The sequence below is a fragment of the Nerophis lumbriciformis genome, linkage group LG29 (genome assembly GCF_033978685.3).
Source record: "Nerophis lumbriciformis linkage group LG29, RoL_Nlum_v2.1, whole genome shotgun sequence".
NCBI classification, from domain to species: Eukaryota; Metazoa; Chordata; class Actinopteri; order Syngnathiformes; family Syngnathidae; genus Nerophis; species Nerophis lumbriciformis.
Genome location: NC_084576.2, coordinates 15,871,505 through 15,898,375, shown reverse-complemented (window position 1 = coordinate 15,898,375; position 26,871 = coordinate 15,871,505). Strand labels below are relative to the sequence as shown.

The window sequence follows — 26,871 nt, the reverse complement described above, 5'->3', positions numbered from 1 at the left end:
TCGTCGTTTTTACAATGAATCACTGTAAATTAAAGAAAACGCCACCACTGTTTTTTTCTCCCGATAAATCTTTGGTTGTTTATACAGCGGATTGCTGTGATTTGAAAAACGGTAACTGTCTTTTTTTTCTTTTCTTTTTTACAGTCAAATTCCGGCGACGATGCTGCCACTTTATAACTGTAAAGGTCCGTGTACCTTCCGGTCATATATGTTTTTCTAATTCTGAAACGCAAATCAAAAAACAAAGTTAGGGACGTTTTTAAATTTTTACTATAAATGGCAGATTTGAAAACACACAAAAAATTTGATTTTGTGCTGTTTTCCTTTTATGGATTTTTAAAAATCCAATTCATGCTTATCCAAAATGCAAAATTAGTGGTTATCAGTGTGATGACAAATTGAACCGCAAGTAGTATTTTAGCTTTTCCTTCGCGTTTGGCATGTTTTTAGCATAACGGTAACTTGTCCAGGGTGTACCCCGCCTTCCGCCCGAATGCACCGCCACCCCGAAAGGGACAAGCGGTAGAAAATGGATGGATAGATGGGTAACACCTATGTTCCGCTGGATTCCTATTGTCGTTTTAAAAAAAGTCTCATTTAATAGTTGTCCAACTTTTGTTTTGATTGATTGAGACTTTTATTAGTAGATTGCACAGCACTGTACATATTCCGTACAATTGACCACTCAATGGTAACACCCCAATAAGTTTTTCAACTTGTTTAAGTCGGGGTCCACGTTAATCAATTCATGGTACAAATATATACTATCAGCGATCATCAGAGTATATACATTGAATTATTTACATTATTTACAATCCGGGGGATGGGATGTTGAGGGGGTTGGGGCGGGGAGGTTAGGTTTGGTTGATATCCGCACTTCAGTCATCAACAATTGCATCATCAGAGAAATGGACATTGAAACAGTGTAGGTCTGACTTGGTAGGATATGTACAGCGAGCAGAGAACATAGTGATTTCAGAAAGCATAAGAACAAGTATATACATTTGATTATTTACATTTGATTAATTACAATCCGGGGAGGTGGGATGTGGTGGGGGGAGGGTGTTAATCTACGGTTGTAGTTGCCTGCAGGTGTTCTTTTAGTGCAGAATTTAGTTTTAGATTTAAAAGTAGAAAAAATGTCCCAAAATTAGTTTTTTGATTTGCATTTGAGAATTCGAAATCGGATGAAGGGAAGGTACACCAACCTGTAAATCTACGGTCGTTGTTTTTAACAGTGCATCACTGTAAATTGAAAAACAATTAAATTGTTTTGTTGGTGGTAAAATTCTGGCGACTGAACTGCCCTTTTTTTTGCGTAAAATATATAGCGGTTGTTTTTACAGTGAATTACTGCAAACGGAAAGACTTTTATTTCACACTAAATTTCTGGGAGCTGAGCTGCCAACTTTTCTTTTTATTGTACAATCTACAGATTAAATTTTTTTAGAGTGCAAAGTTTAGTCAAGTCTTGGCTATGAAGGCCAAAGTTGCTCACAAGTGTCCAAGTGAGGGATGGAGTATATCTTTTTGCAAAAGATCCCCATGCTAACTAATCCTAAGAGATCCACCATATCGGACATCGACTACTCAGGGCTGCTGAACGCTATATGATACAAAAATTATGAGACATTCCATCAACAGGAAGTGAACGTTCCATTTAAAAAATGTTCCTTCTTGTTCCTCTACACCAGGGGTCGGCAACCCGCGGCTCCGGAGCCGCATGCGGCTCTTTGATCACTCTGATGCGGCTCAGCAGCTTACTTGCTGAACCCCCCAATTTTCCCGTGAGACTTCCGGATTTCAGTGCCTCTCGCAGAAAACTCCCGGGATTAATATTCACCAATTTTCACCCTTACAGCTATAATAAGAGCGTGACATGATGGTACAACATTTGGCGCTCTCTACAATCTGTATTAACAGCGTGCCAGCCCAACGCTTGTTTTACAACATACATCTTCTGCTTGCACACGTACGTGACAGCAAGGCATACTTTGTCAACAGCCACACAGGTTACACTGACGGTGACCATATAAAACAACTTTAACACTCTTACTATTAATGCGCCACACTTTGAACCAAAACCAAACAAGAATGACAAACACATTTCGGGAGAACATCTGCACCTTAACACAACATAAACACAACAGAACACACCCAGAATCCCATGCAGCCCTGACTCTTCCGGGCTACATTATACACCCCTGCTACCACCAACCCCCCCCCCCGTGCGTCGGTTGAGGTGGGCGGGGTTTGGTAGCGGTTGAGGTGGGCGGGGTTTGGTAGCGGAGGTGTATAATGTATCCCGGAAGAGTTAGGGCTGCATGGGATTCTGGGTATTTGTCCTGTTGTGTTTATGTTGTGTTACTGTGCAGATGTTCTCCCGAAATGTGTTTGTCATTCTTGTTTGGTGTGGGTTCACAGTGTGGCCCATTATTAGTAAGAGTGTTATAGTTTTTTTTATACCGCCACCGTCAGTGTAACTTGTGTGGTTGTTGAACAAGTATGCCTTGCTGTCACCTACGTGAGCAGGCGGAAACACCATACAATGAATGGCTGATCATGCACGCCGGTTGTAGTGTGTGCTATATGCTGTACCATCACGGCACGCACAACGCTGACAAGCGCCATTCATTTAAAACCCGCGTGCCGCACCAGCTTTCAAATTCCATATGAAGATGTAGGCAGCGTGTCTGAGACCCCTAGTTACTGAATAGCACAAAGCAAAAAAAAACAACTTTGTATGCAGTGTTAATTCATTTAAAATTTCAAAATAAATTTGCGGCTCCCATTGTTTTCTATAATTTGCGAAACTGGTCAAAATGGCTCTTTGACTGGTAAAGGTTGCCGACCCCTGCTCTACACCAAACTCATCCAAGCGTTCCTGTATGCTTTGTGCACCAGGTGTCATAAAAGGCACCCCTCTAATAAAATATAGCATAATATAAGACACAGGTGTCAAACTCAAGGCCCGGGAAACTAGGATATAAAACATGTCTTCAGTTATTTCACTTTTTTTTGTGAAGTACATAACTCCACATGTGTTCATTCATAGTTTTGATGCCTTCAGTGACAATCTACAATGTAAATAGTCATGAAAATAAAGAAAACACTATAAATGAGAAGGTGTGTCCAAAGTTTTGGCCTGTACTGTACATATGTTTTAAATTTTAATATGATCTAATAATGCAACAAAATGTTATATTAAAAATAAAAAATAAACATGTTCTTGAATATCACCTTAACTTATGATCAAATTGTGCGCTGTAAAAATGACAATAGTCAGTAAAATTCTGGCAACTGAGCTTGCAGTTTAGAAAAAAAAAAAAATGGTACTGTTTGTGGGTTTCTTTTTAAATTTGAGGAAACGGTGGTTAATCACCTGTCCACTAAATTATGTAGGGTGAAATGGAACATGAATAAATACATTTTTATATAGTTTTATCAAATTAATTAAAATTACAACTAAGTAAATACATGTTAATAAAGGTGCCATTAATTAATTAATTTAATGTAACATTTTATTTATTAAACAATTTGATTCATTATTTCCACAATTCTAATAATTTAATTCACGAGTTCATGTTTTAAGTTAAAGTTAAAGTACCCATGATTGTCACACACACACTAGGTGTGGCAAAATTATTCTCTGCATTTACAGTAATACACTATAAAATCAACAAATCTAGATTTTACTGTAATAAAAAAAAAAGAGTGGTACTATGTTTCCATTCCATTTACAGTAATATGCCATAAAAAATAAATAAAATAAAATTCTGGCAACTGAGCGAGTTTTTTTTTTACACTAAAATCTGTTTTGGGTTTTTTAAGCGAACGTAAAAAAAAAAAAAAGCGAATAATCAAATACTATATCATGGGCCGAATACTTTTTTTTAAATCATATATTTACAAGCGACCCTAAAAACTGCGATGTGGCCCTCAATGAAAACAAGTTTGACACCCCTGATATAAGATAACCATCTTGACAAATGAAAGTGATCACTTCTGCTTGTAGAGTTCCTTGAAGGAGTGAGACATAATCCCACCTGACTGGAGGAGGAATGTCTCAAATTCAATTACTTTTTTCTTTTTCTTTTTTTAATGGGTTCCTGCCGTGCCCGTGCAGCTGCAAACAAAAAGTGCAATGTCTTATGCACCATAATGTGTTCACGGCTTTAAATCTCAAATATAGTTCCGTGCAGACTGCTCGTCACACCCAAACGACACCACGCCGTGACGCGTTGCAAAAAGACGTGACGCAGCTTGAGTGCCGGCCCGCTACCCAGCATGCCGCAGGGCGCCCAGCAAGGGAGCCTGTCCCTGAAATAGGTCATGTCTGCCCTTCCATACCCCCAAAAAAGCAGGATGGCGAGCGATTTGGGCTGTTGTTAGCACGGAAACGGTGAAAATACAGCATGTGTGCGAGTAACACTGGGGATATTTGTAGAAGGGGAATACATATCTCCAGTTTCTTGGACAGTTTTAGGAATTATTCTTAATATAATGCTAATATGCACTACTTTTCTCCACAGGCTGTTTAAAGCAGCGGTGTGCACTTGGTGACCTGTCCGACAGTTACAGTCGTCCCTTTATACCAGTGTTTTTCAACCACTGTGCCGCGGCACACTAGTGTGCTGTGAGATACAGTCTGGTGTGCCGTGGGAGATCATCTAGTTTCACTTATTTGGGTTAAAAATATTTTTTGCAAACCAGTAATTATAGTCTGTTGTTGTTGAGTGTCGGTGCTGTCTAGAGCTCGGCAGAGTAACCGTGTAATAATCTTCCATATCAGTAGGTGGCAGCCGGTAGCTAATTGCTTTGTAGATGTCGGGAACAGTGGGAGGCAGCGTCCAGGTAAAAGGGTGTCTAATGCTTAAACCAAAAATAAACAAAAGGTGAGTGCCCCTAAGAAAAGGCATTGAAGCTAAGGGAAAGCTATGCAGCAGAAAACTAAAACTGAACTGGCTACAAAGTAAACAAAAACAGAATGCTGGACGACAGCAAAGACTTACTGTGGAGCAAAGACGGCGTCCACAAAGTACATCCGAACATGACATGACAATCAACAATGTCCCGACAAAGAAGGATAAAAACAACTGAAATATTCTTGATTGCTAAAATAAAGCAGGTGTGGGGAATAGCGGTCAAGGAAGACACGAAACTGCTACAGGAAAATACCAAAAAAAGAGAAAAAGCCACCAAATTAGGAGCGCAAGACAAGAACTAAAACACGACACACAGGAAAACAGCAAAAAACTAAAAATAAGTCAGGGCGTGATGTGACAGGTGGTGACAGTACACCTACTTTGAGACAAGAGCAACATTGATGCACGCTTGGTTATGCTTTAAAGTCATACCCAACAATTGACTTTAAACTTTTTACTGTCAACTGTGTTTCATTTTTTAATGATTTCTGCTGGTGGTGTGCCTCCGAATTTTTTCAACGCAAAAAATGTGCCTTGGCTCAAAAAACGTTGAAAAACACTGCTTTATACAACCCATCTTCTCAGAGCAGTTTTTTGGGGGGGATATTTTCATAAAATAGGTTGATTATGTCTATGTCCGGAGCGGAGGTGTCGTGTGGAGGATTTGGGGGTGAGCAGTTCTTTGAGGTAGAGGGGGGCATTTCCATGGAGGCACTGGTGGGTTAGTAGGGAGATTTTGTATTCAATCCTGAGTGGAACAGGAAGCCAGTGAAGAGATTTGAGAACTGGTGTGGTATGGTCGTTATTATTTTTGATAGTTTTCATGAGGTTTATCATGACATGCCTATGATCTTGTTGATTGTGGGCATGAATGTTGTTTGGCATGAGAATTATAAGGATGTTCATTATGAGCATATGTCTTGATAGTTTTCATGAGGTTTATCACATACTTGCCAACCTGGAGACCTCCGATTTCGGGGGTTGGGGGGCGTGGTTGGGGCGGAGGCGTGGTTGGGGGCGTGGTTAAGAGGGGAGGAGTATATTTACAGCTAGAATTCACCAAGTCAAGTATTTCATATATATATATATATATATATATATATATATATATATATATATATATATATATATATATATATATAAGAAATACTTGACTTTCAGTGAATTCTCGCTATATATATATATATTTATTTATTTTATTATATATATATATATGTATATATATATACACAGTATATATATATATATATATATATATATATATATATATATATATATATATATATATATATATATATATATATATAATAAGAGAAATACTTGAATTTCAGTGTTCATTTATTTACACATATACACACACATAACACTCATCTACTCATTGTTGAGTTAAGGGTTGAATTGTCCATCCTTGTTCTATTCTCTGTCACTATTTTTCTAACCATGCTGAACACCCTCTCTGATGATGCATTCTGCTTCGTCTCCTTGTTGTGTGCGCAGTTGTACACTGCACTCTCTAAAAGCCCTAGGTGTTATTGTCACATATGCATGTACAGTAGATGGCAGTATTGTCCTGTTTAAGAGTGTCACAACATTGCCGTTTACGGCAGACAAACTGCTTTACGGTAGAGGAAAACATGACTGCTGTTGTTGTGTGTTGTTGCAGCGCTGGGAGCACGTTAATGAAACTGCCTAACAATAAACCCACATAAGAAACCAAGAACTCGCCCTCGATCATTCTACAGTTATAACGTGATTGGGCAGGCAAGCTGTTTATATTGTGGGAAAGCGGACGTGAAAACAGGCTGTCGACACGTCACTCAGGTCCGCCTGAATTTCGGGAGATTTTCGGGAGAAAATTTGTCCCGGGAGGTTTTCGGGAGAGGCGCTGAATTTCGGGAGTCTCCCGGAAAATCCGGGAGGGTTGGCAAGTATGGTTTATCATGACACGCCTACGATCTTGTATATTATGGGCATGCGTGTTGTTTGGCATGAGAAATATAAGGATATGGATGTGCATTATGAGCATATGTCATGATAATCGGTCTTATGAGGTTTATCATGACGTGTCTGAGGTTGTATATTATAAGAATGCAGATGGGTCTTGTGAAGGGGTCCATCCTGACATGAGGATTGTAAGGAGTTATGTACTTAACAAAAAAAGGTGAATGTGGAGGTTTCTCTCCTCGGGGTTCCTCGGACCACCAAACATCGTCACACGAGCCCAGATCAGGGTTACAACACTCTTTTGTTTTCTTCACAATAGTTCACTGGGTTGCTTTTCAGCAATTGTCTCGTGGGTCTCAGGCTCACTCTCTCTCTCTCGCTCCAGCTCCACCACATCTCTCCTCCCCGGCTGCTGCCTTTTAACAGAGCGACAGGTGATTAGATACCCAGGCCCAGGTGGGCCATCTACGCACCTGTCGCTGATCTCGAAGCCGGTCCTGGCACACCCCGCTTCGCTGCAGGTCCGCAGGCCACGCCCCCGCCCTCCATAGTGAATTAATTAAACCTACTCAGTGGCCTAGTGGTTAGAGTGTCCGCCCTGAGATCGGTAGGTTGGGAGTTCAAACCCCGGCCGAGTCATACCAAAGACGATAAAAATGGGACCCAATACCTCCCTGCTTGGCACTCAGCATCAAGGGTTGGAATTGGGGGTTAAATCACCAAAAATGATTCCCGGGCATGGCAACGCTGCTGCCCACAGCTCCCCTCACCTCCCAGGGGGTGAACAAGGGGATGGGTCAAATGCAGAGGACAAATTTCACCACACCTATTGTGTGTGTGATAATCATTGATACTTTAACTTAACTTTAACTTTTAACTGAAAACCTAGTTTATATTCTAATTTCTTCAAAATAGCCACCCTTTGCTCTGATTACGGCTTTGGACACTCTTGGCATTCTCTCGATGAGCCACAAGCACACCTGGGAAGTGAAAACAATTTCAGGTGACTACCTCTTGAAGCTCATCGAGAGAATGCCAAGAGTGTGCGAAAAAGTAATGAGAGCAAAGGGTGGCTATTTTGAAGAAACTGGAATATAAAACATGTTTTCAGTTATTTCACCTTTTTTTTTGTTAAGTACATAATTCCACATGTGTTCATTCATAGTTGTGATGCCTTCAGTGGCAATCTACAATGTAAATAGTCATGAAAATAAAGAAAAGGCATTGAATGAGAAGGTGTGTCCAAACTTTTGGCCTGTACTCTAGATGTCCATATTTGCTGTACAGATTTACTTTAGAAAAGAGAAGTGTTGGGTACTTTATTATTGACTTTATTAAATGTTTGTGTATAATTTTATTAAATATAAACAAGCAATATAAAAAAAATATCAGAGCTGTTTAACTATTTTATGGAGGAATGTAGTTAATCATAGAACTGGCACCCAATGTTAATTAAAAAAGTATCGATTTTGAACCGTTTTCAATGGAGAATCGAATCGTTACCCGCAAGAATCGGATTGTGTGGCGCCCAAAGATTCACAGCTGTAATGTTTTCACGAGTACTGTAGTAAGCGAACCTGCATGCAGCCACTTTAAATGCCTCATGCGTTTGGTTGATTAATGGAAAGCAAAAAAAAAACAAAAAAAACAAAGAGTCGAGGAGCTCATCACAATCTGCCCTCGGGGCCTGCAGACCTTCTGAAGAGAATTTCTCATCCATCTCAAGGACTAGGTTGCTCTTAATCCCACTGCACAGACGTGAGGATGATACCAAACATTTTCCTTTTCTCATCATCGTGCAACAAATTTGAAAAAAAATGAAGGAGACTGTAGTGTAGCAACCTTGCACTTTCGCCCGTCCACCGTCTCCTCGTCAAACTCCTCCCCGATGTGGAAGTTGATCTCTGTGGTCCGCACGCTGGTGGACGTCTTGATGTAGAACTGCTCGCCGTCCTGCCGGATCTCCACGTGGGGACTGGAGGCCGCCGCCACCGCTACCTTCCTCAGCATGGCGTTCACGCCTGAGGGGGAGGAGATGAGCGGGGAAGAGTGACAAGGGTGTGTGTGTATGAGGTTTTTCATGAGACTGTGTGTTGAAGACATGCAGGTGTGTCTTATGAGGTTGTTTGGCATGAGAAACATGAGGATGTGTGCTTAAATATGTTCATTCATTATGAGCATATGTTATTGATAATTGGTCTTATAAGGTGTATCATGACGTGTCTGAGGTTGTATATTAGTCATTGAGGCATGCTTATGATCATGTGTTTTTGGCCTACTGGTTGTTTGGCATGAGCATTATAAGGATGTGCATTATGAGCATATGTCATGACAGTTTTCATGAGGTGTATCATAAAAAACCTATGGTCTTATATATTGTGGGCATGCATGTTGTTTGGCATGAGAATTATAAGGATGTGCATTATGAGCATATGTCATGACTGTTTTAATGAGGTTTATCATGACATGCCTATGATCTTGTATATTGTGGGCATGAGAATTATAAGGATGTGCATTATGAGCATATGTCATGACTGTTTTAATGAGGTTTATCATGACATGCTTATGATCTTGTATATTGTGGGCATGAGAATTATAAGGATGTGCATTATGAGCATATGTCATGATAGTTTTCATGAGGTTTATCATGAGATGCCTATGATCTTGTATATTGTGGGCATGCATGTTGTTTGGCATGAGAATTATAAGGATGTGCATTATGAGCATATGTCATGATAGTTTTCATGAGGTTTATCATGACATGCCTATCATTTTGTATATTGTGGGCATGAGAATTATAAGGATGTGCATTATAAACATATGTCATGATAGTTTTAATGAGGTTTATCATGACATGCCTATGATCTTGTATATTGGGGGCATGAGAATTATAAGGATGTGCATTATGAGCATATGTCATGATAGTTTTCATGAGGTTTATCATGACATGCCTATGATCTTGTATAATGTGGGCATGAATGTTGTTTGGCATGAGAATTATGAGGATGTGCATTATGAACATATGCTGTGATAGTTTTCATGAGGTTTATCATGACATGCCTATGATCTTGTATATTGTGGGCATGCATGTTTTTTGGCATGAGAATTATAAGGACGGGCATTATGAGCATTTGTCAAGATAGTTTTCATGAGATTTATCATGACATGCCTATGATCTTTTATATTGTCGGCATGAATGTTGTTTGGCATAAGGATTATTAGGATGTGCATTACGATCATATGTCATGACAGTTTTAATAAGGTTTATCATGACATACCTATAATCTTGTATATTGTGGGCATGAGAATTATAAGGACGGGCATTATGAGCATATGTCAAGATAGTTTTCATGAGGTTTATCATGACATGCCGATGATCTTTTATATTGTCGGCGTGAATGTTGTTTGGCATAAGGATTATTAGGATGTGCATTACGATCATATGTCATGACAGTTTTAATAAGGTTTATCATGACATACCTATAATCTTGTATATTGTGGGCATGAGAATTATAAGGATGTGCATTATGAGCATATGTCATGATAGTTTTCATGAGGTTTATCATGACATGCCAATGATCTTGTATAATGTGGGCATGAATGTTGTTTGGCATGAGAATTATGAGGATGTGCATTATGAACATATGCTGTGATAATTTTTCATGAGGTTTATCATGACTTGCCTATGATCTTGGGTATTGTAGGCATGAGAATTAAAACGATGTGTATTATGAGCATATGTCATGATAATAATAATAATATATTTTATTTGTAAAAAGGACTTTATATTGAGCAAACAACCTCAACGTGCTACAGTGTATTAAAAAAAAAAAAGATAATAAAAAATAAATACAAATAAAAACTAGAACAGCCTAATAGCTAGAACTAGTACGCATATATCTTTTTTAAAAAAAGGCTTTTTTAAAAGAAGGGTTTTTAAGCCTTTTTTAAAACCATCCACAGTCTGTGGTGCCCTCAGGTGGTCAGGGAGAGCGTTCCACAGACTGGGAGCGGCGGAGCAGAAAACCCGGTCTCCCATTGTTCGTAGCTCTGTATGATGACGTGTGTTATGAAGATTATCATGGTTTTTATGAGGCTGTTTGCTATCATAACGAATGTATGATGATGCGTGTTATGAAGATTATCATGGTTGTTATGAGACTGTTTGGTATCATAACGAATGTATGATGATGAGTGTTATGAAGATTATCATGGTTTTTATGAGGCTGTTTGGTATCATAACAAATGTATGATGATGCGTGTTATGAATATTATCATGGTTTTTATGAGGTTGTTTTGTATCATAACAAATGTATGATGACGTGTGTTATGAAGATTGTCATGGTTTTTATGAGTTTGTTTGGTATAACGAATGTATGATGATGTGTGTTATGTAGATTATCATGGTTTTTATGAGGCTGTTTGGTATAACGAATGTATGATGATGTGTGTTATGTAGATTATCATGGTTTTTATGAGGCTGTTTGGTATAACGACTGTATGATGATGTGTGTTATGAAGATTATCATGTTTTTATGAGGCTGTTTGGTATCATAACGAATGTATGATGATGCGTGTTATGAATATTGTCATGGTTTTTATGAGGCTGTTTTGTATCATAACGAATGTATGATGATGTGTGTTATGAAGATTATCATGGTTTTTATGAGGCTGTTTGGTATAATAAGAAATGTATGATGATGCATGTTATGAAGATTATCATGGTTTTTATGAGGCTGTTTGGTATAATAAGAAATGTATGTGTGTTATGAAGATTGGCATGGTTTTTATGAGGCTGTTTGGTATCATAACGAAAGTATGATGATTTGTGTTATGGAGATTATCATGGTTTTTATGAGGCTGTTTGGTATCATAACGAATGTATGATGATGTGTGTTATGAAGATTATCATGGTTTGTATGAGGCTGTTTGGTATAACAAATGTATGATGATGCGTGTTATGAAGATTATCATGGTTTTTATGAGGCTGTTTGGTATCATAAGAAATGTATGATGTGTGTTATGAAGAGTATCATGGTTTTTATGAGGCTGTTTGGTATCATAACGAATGTATGATGATGTGTGTTATGAAATGGTTTTTATGAGACTGTTTGGTATAATAACGAATGTATGATGACGTGTGTTATGAAGATTATCATGGTTTTTATGAGGCTGTTTGGTATCATAACGAATGTATGATGACGTGTGTTATGAAGATTATCATGGTTTTTATGAGGCTGTTTGGTATCATAACAAATGTATGATGATGTGTGTTGTGAATATTATCAGGTTGTGTGCAGGAACATGTGTATGATGTTTATCATTATGTGTGTGGATGAGGTTGTTTGGTATGAAGATTATAAGGAAGTGAGTTCTGAAGATGATCATGTTCTGTTCATGAGGTTAGGCATCATGAGCACATGTTGTGTTGATGAGAATGAGTGTTATGAAGATCGTCAGTTTGAGTTAGCCATTAAAGTCAGTGCGATGTAAGAACCTTGAAATAACTTGTGGAAAAAGGTGGACCTCATGTCCTCATGCCCGAAACACATGGCTGATCTCTGTCACGCACGGCGTCACTCATCTTGTTCCTCTGCTGAATTGCACCCTGGCTAACCTCCCAGTGGCCACATCGTTAGGAAGATGCTGATGGGAAGTGGCGGCCCAGCAGCACTGGAATTCACATTAGAGCTTGCCACCCAGCCGCCCCCTCGCCCTCGCCCTCCCTACGCCACCATATTCTTTTTTTCTTTCTTTTTTTTTTTACGTAAGAAGTGCTGAGTGATCGGCTCCAGCAGATGTCCGTCGATGATGGAGGTCCATATCTGCTAAGACACGACATAAGGCGCTCCATTCAAGTGGAACACGAGACCGTTGCATACATATCTCAGTGTTTTTCCCCCCATAGTCTATTAATATATCATAGCTGTATTGTGATAATATTGCATGACGAGTAGCATATTGCACTGTCCTGGCTGCAATGGTTAACTTATTTTTACACTGTAAAAATTACACATTTTTAATTAATTTACTAATCTAAATCAGAATAAATGTTTATTTTTGACGAAAAGATGTGTATTTGTTGTTATCTTTCTGTGTTTTTGTAAGTAATGTCGTAATACAGCAAAACTTTGAGTCAAGGTTCACAGAAATGTGTGTTTTTGAGTTAAGCGAGGGGTGTCAAACTCATTTTCAATGAGGGCTACGTCACAATTATGGCTGTGCTTGATTGTAACGGTGACTATATGATGATGATGATAGCCTTGTTACACAATTTGCATAGGCAACTTATTTTGATTATCTGCTTTTATGTTTAAAAAAACAACAACATTTGTTTACTGAGTTTTAAGGCAAATTCAAGTTCCAGGAATACAATCCCATATCAAATGTTCCCCCTTGTTCCGCCCAAAACAATACACCCATAAAATATACAAATAGAATAAAGAAGGGAACATAAATTAAAAAAAACATAAATAAATTACATGAAATACCTACCACGAGGGACAAGCGGTAGACAATGGAATTGATGGATGGATGGATAATACATACAGTCGTGGTCAAAAGTTTACATACACTTGTAAAGAACATAATGTCATGGCTGTGTTGAGTTTCCAATAATTTCTACAACTCTTATTTTTTTTGTGACCAACACATACTTGTTGGTCACAAAAAACATTCATGAAGTTTGGTTCTTTTATGAATTTATTATGGGTCTACTGAAAATGTGAGCAAATCTGCTGGGTCAAAAGTATACATACAGCAATGTTAATATTTGCTTACATGTCCCTTGGCAAGTTTCACTGCAATAAGGCACTTTTGGTAGCCATCCACAAACTTCTGGTTGACTTTTTAACCACTCCTCTTGACAAAATTGGTGCAGTTCAGCTAAATGTGTTGGTTTTTCTGACATGGACTTGTTTCTTCAGCATTGTCCACACCTTTAAGTCAGGACTTTGGGAAGGTCCATTCTCAAACCTTAATTCTAACCTGATTTAGCCATTCCTTTACCACTTTTGACGTGTGTTTGGGGTCATTGTCCTGTTGGAACACCCAACTGCGCCAAAGACCCAACCTCCTGGCTGATGATTTTAGCTTGTCCTGAAGAATTTGGAGGTAATCCTCCTTTTTCATTGTCCCATTTACTCTCTGTAAAGCACCAGTTCCATTGGCAGCAAAACAGGCCCAGAGCATAATACTACCACAACGCTTGACGGTAGGCATGATGTTCATGGGATTAAAGGCCTCACCTTTGCTCCTCCAAACATATTGCTGGGTATTGGGGCCAAACAGCTCCATTTTTGTTTCATCTGACATCACATGGACAAAGATAAGACCTTCTAGAGGAAAGTTCTGTGGTCAGATGAAACAAAAATGGAGCTGTTTGGCCACAATACCCAGCAATATGTTTGGAGGAGAAAAGGTGAGGCCTTTAATCCCAGGAACAAATGATTGGAAACTCAAGACAGCCGTGAAATCATGTCCTTCACAAGTGTATGTAAACTTTTGACCTAGACTGTATATGAAATTGGTACGGGTAAATATTGCCACAAAGCCACAGACAACTGCATTCAGGGCAAATATATAACAATTAAACGTTTTTAAAAAGTATTAGTTAATTTATGTATACAGCATTTTAGTCTAAGTTAAATTAAAGATCAGTTTCTTTTACATATTGAAGGGAAGCACCCCATACTTCTTGGAATTTTGTAGAACAACCATTCAATGTCAGTCTGATCATCTCCAGTTTTAGGAACTAAAGAATATTTAATATTCAGCGGGTGTAACAGGGACGTGAGGTTGTTTTCCAATTTATATTATCTGTATTGATGGATAACTTTCTCTGTAATTGTAAATCAAAGAGACAAGCAAATATTTCAGTGTTTAATTTTGATCATCAGAAAAATATTCTTAGAACATGCATGATCCGATAATATTAGAGTGTAAAACACATGCAATTGCATGCAGTACATTTTTTATGTCAGAAAAGTCTTTATAATTTCCAGACTTTCGCAGACCACATTAAAACAAAGTGGCATACCACACAAAATGACATGGCAGACCACATAAAATGGTGTGGCAGGCCGCATAAAATAATGTGGCGAACCATGCAAAATTATATGGCAGGCCACACAAAATGATGTAGCGGGCCACATAAAATAATGTGACGAACCACGCAAAATGATGTGGTAGGCCGATAAAATAATTTGGCAGGCCGTGTAAAATAAGTGGTAGACCACACAAAATGACATCGCGAGCCACATGAAATAATGTGGCGGACCATACAAAATTACATGGCAAACCACACAAAATGATGTGGCAAACCACATAAAGTAATGTGGCAGACCACACAAAATTATGTCACTGGCCACAATAATGATGTGGCAGGCCAGTTTGTATGCCTGGCGGGCCACATTAAATGATGTGGCGGGCCACGTTAAATGATGTGGCAGACCACACAAAATCACATCATGGGCGACTTTAAATAAAGTCACAAAATGACTTGGCGGGCTCATTAAATGATGTGGCGGGCTACAATAAATACTGTGGCGGGCCACATTAAATGATGTGGCGGGCTACAATAAATACTGTGGCGGGCCACATTAAATGATGTGGTGGGCCATTTTAGATGCTGTGGCGGGCCAGAGCTGCCCTCCATGGGCTTAAGTTTGACACCTGTGAGTTAGGTGTAAAAAAAAAATGTCATCCGTCAACCACGACTCATAATAAGATGGGATGGGACATTAATGCAGGGGGTGTCCAAAGTGCGGAACTGGGTGGCTTGTTTTTTCATTACCCTGCAAATTCGGTACTTTAATGAGTACAGACCAAATTCCGTCGGTACTACTCTAACCGGTATCAATTCGCGTAAAATCAAACAATGCCGTATTTCGATACCTTTTGTTGCACGTGACGTCACGTCCGGTTGCAGACTCGGCCAACTCAAACACTTTTGCGGGCAAACAAGCAGTCAAGCAGCACTTTTCCATTCACATGCTACTGATTAGCATTAACGGTTTTACATGACGATTTCAACACATCCAAATTTGGTATAGAAAACTACAACCAAGATGTACATTACAATCAAACAGCTGATGTGTAACAAGTACAATACTTACAGAATAAACACTTTGTCGAACTCAACGAAGGACTAGATTCAGCCTAATGGCAAAGGCTACTCTCTAAGTAAACAACACAGCGTAGCATGTACACTACTGCCATGTAACACCTTGGAATTACAACCTAATGCAAAGTCCATTCTATAATACTTACAACTGGACAGCACAGTTATTATTATCAGTTCATTGTTAAGTATTAAATTAAAAATATTTATTTTATTGTGAAACAAAAGAACATTTATTACACATGAACACAAATTGGGACTGTTGAGTACCGGTATCGATTCCCAGGTACCAGGAATTCCCAGCAGGCACAAGACATGAAAACAACGTTGAGAACTTGTTGAATTAGGTGCGGATGTTAAGCAACTCAAACATAACGTTGAAACAACATGCTTTGTGATAACGTTTAATCAATGTTGCGTTTTGACGTTGATTTGACCATTGAATTTTGGTAATTTCCCAACCAATATTCTACAACACAAATACAATGTTGAAACAACATGCTTTTTGACGACGTTTAATCAATGTTGGGTTCTGACGTTGATTTGACTTTAGAAATGTGGTCATTTCCCAACCAATATTCTACAACGTTAAACAGCATGCTTTTTGACAACGTTTAATCAATGTTGGGTTCTGACGTTGATTTGACCATTGAATTTTAGTCATTTCCCAACCAATATTCTACAACACAAATACAATGTTGAAACATGCTTTTTGACAACGTTTAATCAATGCTGGGTTCTGACGTTGATTTGACCATTGAATTTTGGTCATTTCCCAACCAATATTCTACAACACAAATACAACGTTGAAACAACATGCTTTTTGACAACGTTCAATCAATGTTGGGTTCTGACGTTGATTTGACCATTGAATTTTGGTCATTTCCCAACCAATATTCTACAACACAAATACAACGTTGAAACAACAGGCTTTTTGACAACGTTTATTCAATGTCAGCTGGTGATGTTGATTTGACCATTGAAATTTGGTCATTTCCCAACAAATGCAACGTTGAAACAACATGCTTTTTGACGACGTTTAATCAATGTTGGGATCTGACGTTGATTTGACTTTAGCATTTTGGTCATTTCCCAACCAATATTCTACAACGTTAAACAGCATGCTTTTTGACGGCGTTTAATCAATGTTGGGTTCTGACGTTGATTTGACCATTTAATATTGGTAATTTCCCAACCAATATTCTACAACACAAATACAATGTTGAAACATGCTTTTTGACAACGCTTAATCAATGCTGGGTTTTGACGTTGATTTGACTATTGAATTTTGGTCATTTCCCAACCAATATTGTACAACACAAATACAATGTTGAAACAACATGCTTTTTGACAACGTTTAATCAATGTTGGGTTTTGACGTTGATTTGACCATTGAATTTTGGTCATTTCCCAACCAATATTCTACAACACAAATACAACGTTGAAACAACAGGCTTTTTGACAACGTTTATTCAATGTCAGCTGGTGATGTTGATTTGACCATTGAATTTTGGTCATTTCCCAACCAATATTCTACAACACAAATACAATGTTGAAACAACATGCTTTTTGACAACGTTTAATCAATGTTGGGTTCTAACGTTGATTTGACCATTGAATTTTGGTCATTTCCCAACCAATATTCTACAACACAAATACAACGTTGAAAAAACATGCCTTTTGACAACGTTTAATCAATGTTGGGTTCTGACGTTGATTTGACCATTGAATTTTGGTCATTTCCCAACCAATATTCTACAACACAAATACAATGTTGAAACAACATGCTTTTTGACAACGTTTAATCAATGTTGGGTTCTGACGTTGATTTGACCATTGAATTTTGGTCATTTCCCAACCAATATTCTACAACAATAATACAACGTTGAAACAACATGCTTTTTGACATTGTCAGCTGGTGATGTTGATTTGACCATTGAAATTTGGTCATTTCCCAACAAATGCAACGTTGAAACAACATGCTTTTTGACGACATTTAATCAATGTTGGGATCTGACGTTGATTTGACTTTAGAATTTTGGTCATTTCCTAACCAATATTCTACAACGTTAAACAGCATGCTTTTTGACAACGTTTAATCAATGTTGGGTTCTGACGTTGATTTGACCGTTGAATTTTGGTCATTTCCCAACCAATATTCTACAACACAAATACAATGTTGAAACATGCTTTTTGACAACGTTTAATCAATGCTGGGTTCTGACGTTGATTTGACCATTGAATTTTGGTCATTTCCCAACCAATATTCTACAACACAAATACAACGTTGAAACAACATGCTTTTTGACAACGTTCAATCAATGCTGGGTTCTGACGTTGATTTGACCATTGAATTTTGGTCATTTCCCAACCAATATTCTACAACACAAATACAACGTTGAAACAACATGCTTTTTGACAACGTTCAATCAATGTTGGGTTCTGACGTTGATTTGACCATTGAATTTTGGTCATTTCCCAACCAATATTCTACAACACAAATACAACGTTGAAACAACATACTTTTTGACAACGTTCAATCAATGCTGGGTTCTGACGTTGATTTGACCATTGAATTTTGGTCATTTCCCAACCAATATTCTACAACACAAATACAACGTTGAAACAACAGGCTTTTTGACAACGTTCAATCAATGCTGGGTTCTGACGTTGATTTGACCGTTGAATTTTGGTCATTTCCCAACCAATATTCTACAACACAAATACAACGTTGAAACAACATGGTTTTTGACAACGTTCAATCAATGTTGGGTTCTGACGTTGATTTGACCATTGAATTTTGGTCATTTCCCAACCAATATTCTACAACACAAATACAACGTTGAAACAACAGGCTTTTTGACAACGTTTATTCAATGTCAGCTGGTGATGTTGATTTGACCATTGAAATTTGGTCATTTCCCAACAAATGCAACGTTGAAACAACATGCTTTTTGACGACGTTTAATCAATGTTGGGATCTGACCTTGATGTGACTTTAGAATTTTGGTCATTTCCCAACCAATATTCTACAACGTTAAACAGCATGCTTTTTGACGGCGTTTAATCAATGTTGGGTTCTGACGTTGATTTGACCATTTAATATTGGTAATTTCCCAACCAATATTCTACAACAAAAATACAATGTTGAAACATGCTTTTTGACAACGTTTAATCAATGCTGGGTTTTGACGTTGATTTGACTATTGAATTTTGGTCATTTCCCAACCAATATTGTACAACACAAATACAACGTTGAAACAACATGCTTTTTGACAACATTTAATCAATGTTGGGTTTTGACGTTGATTTGACCATTGAATTTTGGTCATTTCCCAACCAACCAACACAAATACAACGTTGAAACAACAGGCTTTTTGACAACGTTTATTCAATGTCAGCTGGTGATGTTGATTTGACCATTGAATTTTGGTCATTTCCCAACCAATATTCTACAACACAAATACAATGTTGAAACAACATGCTTTTTGACAACGTTTAATCAATGTTGGGTTCTAACGTTGATTTGACCATTGAATTTTGGTCATTTCCCAACCAATATTCTACAACACAAATACAACGTTGAAAAAACATGTCTTTTGACAACGTTTGATCAATGTTGGGTTCTGACGTTGATTTGACCATTGAATTTTGGTCATTTCCCAACCAATATTCTACAACACAAATACAATGTTGAAACAACATGCTTTTTGACAACGTTTAATCAATGTTGGGTTCTGACGTTGATTTGACCATTGAATTTTGGTCATTTCCCAACCAATATTCTACAACAATAATACAACGTTGAAACAACATGCTTTTTGACATTGTCAGCTGGTGATGTTGATTTGACCATTGAAATTTGGTCATTTCCCAACAAATGCAACGTTGAAACAACATGCTTTTTGACGACGTTTAATCAATGTTGGGATCTGACGTTGATTTGACTTTAGAATTTTGGTCATTTCCTAACCAATATTCTACAACGTTAAACAGCATGCTTTTTGACAACGTTTAATCAATGTTGGGTTCTGACGTTGATTTGACCGTTGAATTTTGGTCATTTCCCAACCAATATTCTACAACACAAATACAATGTTGAAACATGCTTTTTGACAACGTTTAATCAATGCTGAGTTCTGACGTTGATTTGACCATTGAATTTTGGTCATTTCCCAACCAATATTCTACAACACAAATACAACGTTGAAACAACATGCTTTTTGACAACGTTCAATCAATGTTGGGTTCTGACGTTGATTTGACCATTGAATTTTGGTCATTTCCCAACCAATATTCTACAACACAAATACAACGTTGAAACAACGTGCTTTTTGACAACGTTCAATCAATGTTGGGTTCTAATGTTGATTTTACCATTGAATTTTGGTCATTTCCCAACGAATATTCTACAACACAAATACAACGTTAAACAGCATGCTTTTTGACAACGTTTAATCAATGTTGGGTTCTGACGTTGATTTGACCATTGAATTTTGGTCATTTCCCAACCAATATTCTACAACACAAATACAACGTTGAAACAACATGCTTTTTGACAACATTTATTCAATGTCAGCTGGTGATGTTGATTTGACCATTGAAATTTGGCCATTTCCCAACAAATGCAACGTTGAAACAACATGCTTTTTGACGACGTTTAATCAATGTTGGGCTCTGACGTTGATTTCACTTTAGAATTTTGGTCATTTCCCAGCCAATATTCTACAACGTTGAAACAACATGCTTTCTGACGACGTTTAATCGATGTTGGGTTCTGACGTTGATTTGACCATTGAATTTTGGTCATTTCCCAACCAACAACGTGGATCCAACGTTTGATAACAACGTTGTCTCAATTTACAAATACAACTATTTTGCAGCGTTGTTTCAAAGTCAGTTTTAAAGGACAAGTACGTATAATCAACGTTATATCAATGTCTTGGGTTGGTACCATATTGATTCAAAATTAAAATTTAATTAAAAAAAATTGTAAAAAAAAATATATATAAAAGGTACAATGTCAAGAGAAAAAGATGAAACGTTGCTAATAATGGTAATAACTAATAATAACACATTTTTGTCTTTAAACATTTATACATTTGTTTGGCCTTTTTACAACATTGAAAATATATACAAAAATATCCGCCTGGCCCCTGATGCATCTATGACTTTCAATAAGCGGCCCTCAGGAAAAAGTTTGCATACATATGTTGTATCCCTTGTGGCGGAATTGTGTAGGGCCCGAGTTTGATTCCTGGCAATGTAAAAACTAAGCCCGAACTGTTAATGATATTGCCCATGGCAGGACAAATAAGGGTGGCCATATTGTACTGAGCAGCCAGGACAGAGATGCACGGGACGGCAGAAAGTTGTGAGAATCACGAGAAATCCCCCCCCTGTATGACGTCATCACGAGACAGCCGTTATCTGATAACGGTTGTACGCCGGCCGCAGTTTGACACGGGAACTGATTATTCCTCGTTACGTTGTGGGAGAGTCGGTTAAACAAGGTCGCCTGACATGTGAGTGAGGATTGTGCCCGACTTTAGAGGGTACCCAACATGTAGGCCCCCCCCAGCCCTTCCTCTCGCCCCTTGGGTGCCGCGACACAAACACAATTGACTGACCCACTTAATGCGTCCCAAAGCAAAGGCGGCACAGAAGAAGAAGACACAAAAGTGGCCTACTTAAAAGGCTTACATGTGGATAATATGGTCATGGTAACAACAATGCCACTTGAGGCTGGAATTCGGCATTCACTAGAAAAAATAAAAGCGTCATCATCATCCATCGAGATCTCATCCGCCTCCGTTCCCATGAGGCAGCTGCTCCAAACAATGCCATGTTGTTGGAGGGCATGCATGCCATTCCCAAAAGAGCCGCAACATTGTGCGTGATGGATGTGAGGCCCATGCAGCGATGATGATGAGGAAGAAGAAGAAGAGGAAGGGGAAGACGTATATACTCACCCAAAGCTTTGAGAAGTTCGTCAAAATTCTCACTCCTCTTCATCTTCCAGGTGCCGGCAAAGTTGGACATGTCTGCTGAGTTAGTGCCAGGGAGAACCTGTTCCACGCTCGGACGTCTGCCTTCCTTCGCTCTCCTCTCTCTCTTTCACTCTTTCTCACCCTCCTCTTCCTCCTCCTCCTGTCTCGTCTGCAGGGGCTTGCCTCCAATAAAATGTGGTTTCATCCTTCACACGCTCCAATTTCTTCAAACTTCACGTGTTTAGGAGTTTATTGACAGGAACTATTACATACTTCAGTAGCATCGTACTGTATTCATTGATTGTTGTTGACCCGTTCGTGCATACAATACAAAACAAAATCTAATTATTAATAAATATATATTTTATCAAATTAAAAAAAAAAAAAAAATGTCTTCAGGAAGTTGGTGGACAACATACATTCAAAGTAGGGATGTCCGATAATGGCTTTTTGCCGATATCCGATATTCCGATATTGTCCAACTCTTTAATTACCGATACCGATATCAACCGATACCGATATATACAGTCATGGAATTAACACATTATTATGCCTAATTTGGACAACCAGGTATGGTGAAGATAAGGTACTTAAAAAAAAATAATTATAAAATAAAATTAGATAAATAAATTAAAAACATTTTCTTGAATAAAAAAGAAAGTAAAACAATATAAAAACAGTTACATAGAAACTAGTAATTAATGAAAATGAGTAAAATTAACTGTTAAAGGTTAGTACTATTAGTGGACCAGCAGCACGCACAATCATGTGTGCTTACGGACTGTATCCCTTGCAGACTTTATTGATATATATTGATATATAATGTAGGAACCAGAATATTAATAACAGAAAGAAACAACCCTTTTGTGCGAATGAGTGTAAATGGGGGAGGGAGGTTTTTTGGGTTGGTGCACTAATTGTAAGTGTATCTTGTTTTTTTTATGTTGATTTAATAAAAGAAATAATAATAAAACAAAAAACAAAAAAAATAAAACCGATACCGATAATAAAAAAACCGATACCGATAATTTCCGATATTACATTTTAACACATTTATCGGCCGACATCTCTAATTCAAAGTTTATACTACAATGAATACGATTTTGTAAAGACTACAACACATGTTTACAAAAATCTACTTTTTTGAAACTTGAAAGGACAAATATCTACGAAATATTACTACATTTTGACAAAAAAAAACATTTACATTTTATTGACATAAATTGATTGGTTTTAATCCCCCCAAATTAAAGCAGATTTGGCAGCAATGCTAAAAATGGCTGTCAAGATACAGATGTCAAATGGGACAGAAGTAATTAATATTTTCATAAATACCTCAATGTGTCATTATCAGTTAAATTTGGAATTAAATAAATAAATGTCCTTAATTAATTTGATGTAAAATTATATTAATTTTAATATTTCATGAATTGTTTCTGTAGAGGTTGCCCTCTAGTGGGTTCTTCGGACCACCACACACTGCCAGGAGAGCCCGGAATTCAGGTTATAACACAGTTTTATTTTCATCAAATAGTGCAAGTCTTTTGCTTTCCAGCAAACTGTCTTTCTCTCCTGCATCCGCTCAGCAGCACCTCCAACTCCAACTATGTGTCTCATCCCGGCTGCTGCTAATAAAGGCGACATCTGACCTGGGCCATCTACGCACCTGTCGCTGTCTTCGAGGCCGGTCCTGGCACACCCCGTTCCGCGGCAGGCCCGCAGGCCACACCCCCCCTCCACAGTTTCCTAATTCAATTATTTATTTCACGACTTAATTATGTACTTGTAATTGCCATTTTAATGATTTCACAATTTAATGATTTATTGAATTTGCATAGACGGGTGAGTTTGATGGATAAAATAAACTCATGAAGCTTCCACACAGTTTAATTTAAATCTTTTATAATGAATTAAAACATGAAATCAAGAAATCAATTTCCAAAATGGCGAAATAATGATATGGTTTATGAATAAATACATACAATTGTACATTTAACTAATTATTGACACGTTTAATAGTTATTTATTTAATTGAAATTTTAATTGATGACACATTTGAGTAACTATTTAAAGTTGTATTTATTTCTGTCCTGTTTGACCCTTAAAAATGTAGTTGGCACACGATGAACTACAATTCCCTCAAAAAAAATAAAAAATAAAAATCAGATCTCCGAAATGTTAAGAATGTATTTATTTATCCCTTGTTGCTTGATGTTCCCATATTTGTATCCCTGCAATAGAATCAAATAAATATGCTTTACCTGGTAATACCAATACAATACCAAAATTGTCAGTATCGCCCAGCACATTTAAGTTTACTTCAACTTTTTTGAAACATGAAGAAAAAATATCTAAAAAATATTACTAAATTTTAATAAAAACTGAATGTACATTTTGATAACATAAATTTATTGATTTTAATCCACCCAAATTACTGCAAATTTTCCCCAAAATTTGTTTTGCAGCAAAACTATAAACGCCTTTCAAGATATAGCTCGCGATGCTTGGTGTTCAATACACCCTGGACAAGTCGCCACCCCATCGCAGGGCCAACACAGATAGACAGACAACATTCACACTCACATTCACACACTAGGGCCAATTTAGTGTTGCCAATCAACCTATCCCCAGGTGCATGTCTTTTGGAGGTGGGAGGAAGCCGGAGTACCCGGAGGGAACCCACGCAGTCACGGGGAGAACATGCAAACTCCACACAGAAAGATCCCGAGGCCGGGATTGAACTCACGACTACTCAGGACCTTCGCATTGTGAGGCAGACGCACTAACCCCTCTACCACTGTGCTGCCCCAATACAGAATGTCAAATGGGATATTTTTATAATTACCTAAATGTGTCATTAATTGGTTAAAATTGGAATTAGACAAATTTGTCTTTAATTTAATGCCAAATTATATTTATTTAACTATTTAATTATTTCAAAAATGTTATATTTTTTTATGATTCATTTAAATCTTGGTAGTAACTAGTTGGTGATTTATTTTATGATTTCGCAATGTATTCATCTATTTAATAGTCTTTTATAAAAAAATGTATTCATAAAACTCCACACAGCTTCATTAAATACTTAAGTATTTAGTGGCCTTGTGATTAGAGTGTCCGCCCTGAGATCGGTAGGTCGTGAGTTCAAACCCCGGCCGAGTCATACCAAAGACTATGAAAATGGGACCCATTACCTCTCTGCTTGACACTCAGCATCAAGGGTTGGAAGTGGGGGTTAAATCACCAAAAATGATTCCTGGGCGTGTCCACCGCTGCTGCTCACTGCTCCCCTCACCTCCCAGGGGGTGATCAAGGGTGATGGGTCAAATGCAGAGAATAATTTCGCCACACCTAGTGTGTGTGTGTGACTATCATGGGCACTTTAACTTTAACTTTAACTTAAAACATGAACTTGTGAATTAAATTATTAGAATCGTGGAATTAATTAATCAAATTGTTTAATAAATAAAATCCATCCATCCATTTCCTACCGCTTGTCCCTTTTTTTGAGGTTGCGGGGGGGTCGCTGGAGCCTATCTCAGCTACAATCGGGCGGAAGGCGGGGTACACCCTGGACAAGTCGCCACCTCATCACAGGGCCAACACAGATAGACAGACAACATTCAATGTTACATTAAATGAATTAATGACAACTTTATTAACATGTATTTACTTTGTTTTAATTTGATTAAATTATTTAAAAGTGTATTTATTCATGTCCCATTTCACCCTACATAATTTAGTGGACATGTGATTAACCACCGTTTCCTCAAATAAAAAATAAATAAAAACTCAGACATTTTAACAATTATTCTATTCCTCGGTTGTTGCTTGATGTTCCCAGATAGCCCAATTTTACTTCAACTTTTTTTTAAATATGAAAGGACAAATATCTAAAATATCACTACATTTGGATAAAAACATAAACCGATTGATTTGAATCCCCCCCCCCCCCCCCAAATAACTGCACATTTCCAAAAACAACAAATTCGCATCATTGCTATAAATGGCTGTCAAGATATAGCCGATATAGCGATGCTTGATGTCCAATAAAGAATGTCAAAATGGGACAGAATTAATTTTAATAATTACCTGAATGTGTCAATAATTACTTACAATTGGAATTAAATAAATATATATGCCCTTAATTCAATGTAAAATTATATTAATTTCCCTATTTAATTAATTATTTCACAATGTGATTAGTTATTTATTACTCCGGTACTTTTGTCTTATTTTGTATATTGTACAGTATTTTGTATTTGCATAGTGTTTTGTATATTGTACAGGGTTGCTTAATTATTTTTATTGGATAGTAGTCTGTTTATTTCAATTCTTAGTTTTATCTGTATTACCTATTGTGTAATTTATTTTTATCCCATATTTGTTCCCACTACTGCACCTTAAATTGGAGTCCTTATAATCTCGTTATATACAAATATAATGACAATAAAGTCCATTCCATTCTATTCTATTCTATTTCACGATTTAATTAAATCCTAGTAAGTACTATTTTAATGGTTTATTTAATGATCCACAATCTGATTATTTATTTAATTTACTTTAATGTGCGAATTTGACGTATAAAATTAATTCATGAAACTTCCACACAGGTTCATTAAATAAGTGAAATAAATGAATACAATTGTGGGAATAATTAATCAAATTGTTTAATAAATAAATAAATAAAATGTTACATTTAATAAAGTAATGACACCTTTAATAACATGTGTTTATTTGATTTCAATTTTAGTTGACACATTTTAGTAAATATTTAAAGATGTATTTATTTATGTCCCCTTTCAACCGCCATAATTCAGTGGATACATGAATAACCACCGTTTCATCAAATAAAAATAAATAAACAAATTTTTAAAAACTCCGAAATTTG

At 37.3% G+C, this 26,871-nt stretch overlaps 2 protein-coding genes across 2 annotated transcripts in view; one reads left to right on the top strand and one right to left on the bottom strand.

The window, feature by feature from the left end:
- Positions 1 to 22,130, bottom strand: part of crabp1a (cellular retinoic acid binding protein 1a) — a 32,045-nt gene extending 9,915 nt beyond the window's left edge. Inside the window, exons 1-2 of the mRNA XM_061924910.2 lie at positions 21,963 to 22,130; positions 8,712 to 8,890 (exon numbers count right to left, since the gene is read on the bottom strand). Of these exons, the coding sequence (XP_061780894.2) occupies positions 8,712 to 8,890; positions 21,963 to 22,032 (249 nt within the window). The 5' untranslated portion in view covers positions 22,033 to 22,130. The remainder of the gene's footprint in view (positions 1 to 8,711; positions 8,891 to 21,962) is intronic.
- Positions 1 to 23,440, top strand: part of sin3aa (SIN3 transcription regulator family member Aa) — an 82,591-nt gene extending 59,151 nt beyond the window's left edge. Inside the window, exon 22 of the mRNA XM_072911871.1 lies at positions 23,423 to 23,440. The gene's annotated coding sequence lies outside the window, so the exon portion shown is untranslated. The remainder of the gene's footprint in view (positions 1 to 23,422) is intronic.
- The last annotated feature ends 3,431 nt before the right edge of the window (positions 23,441 to 26,871 follow it).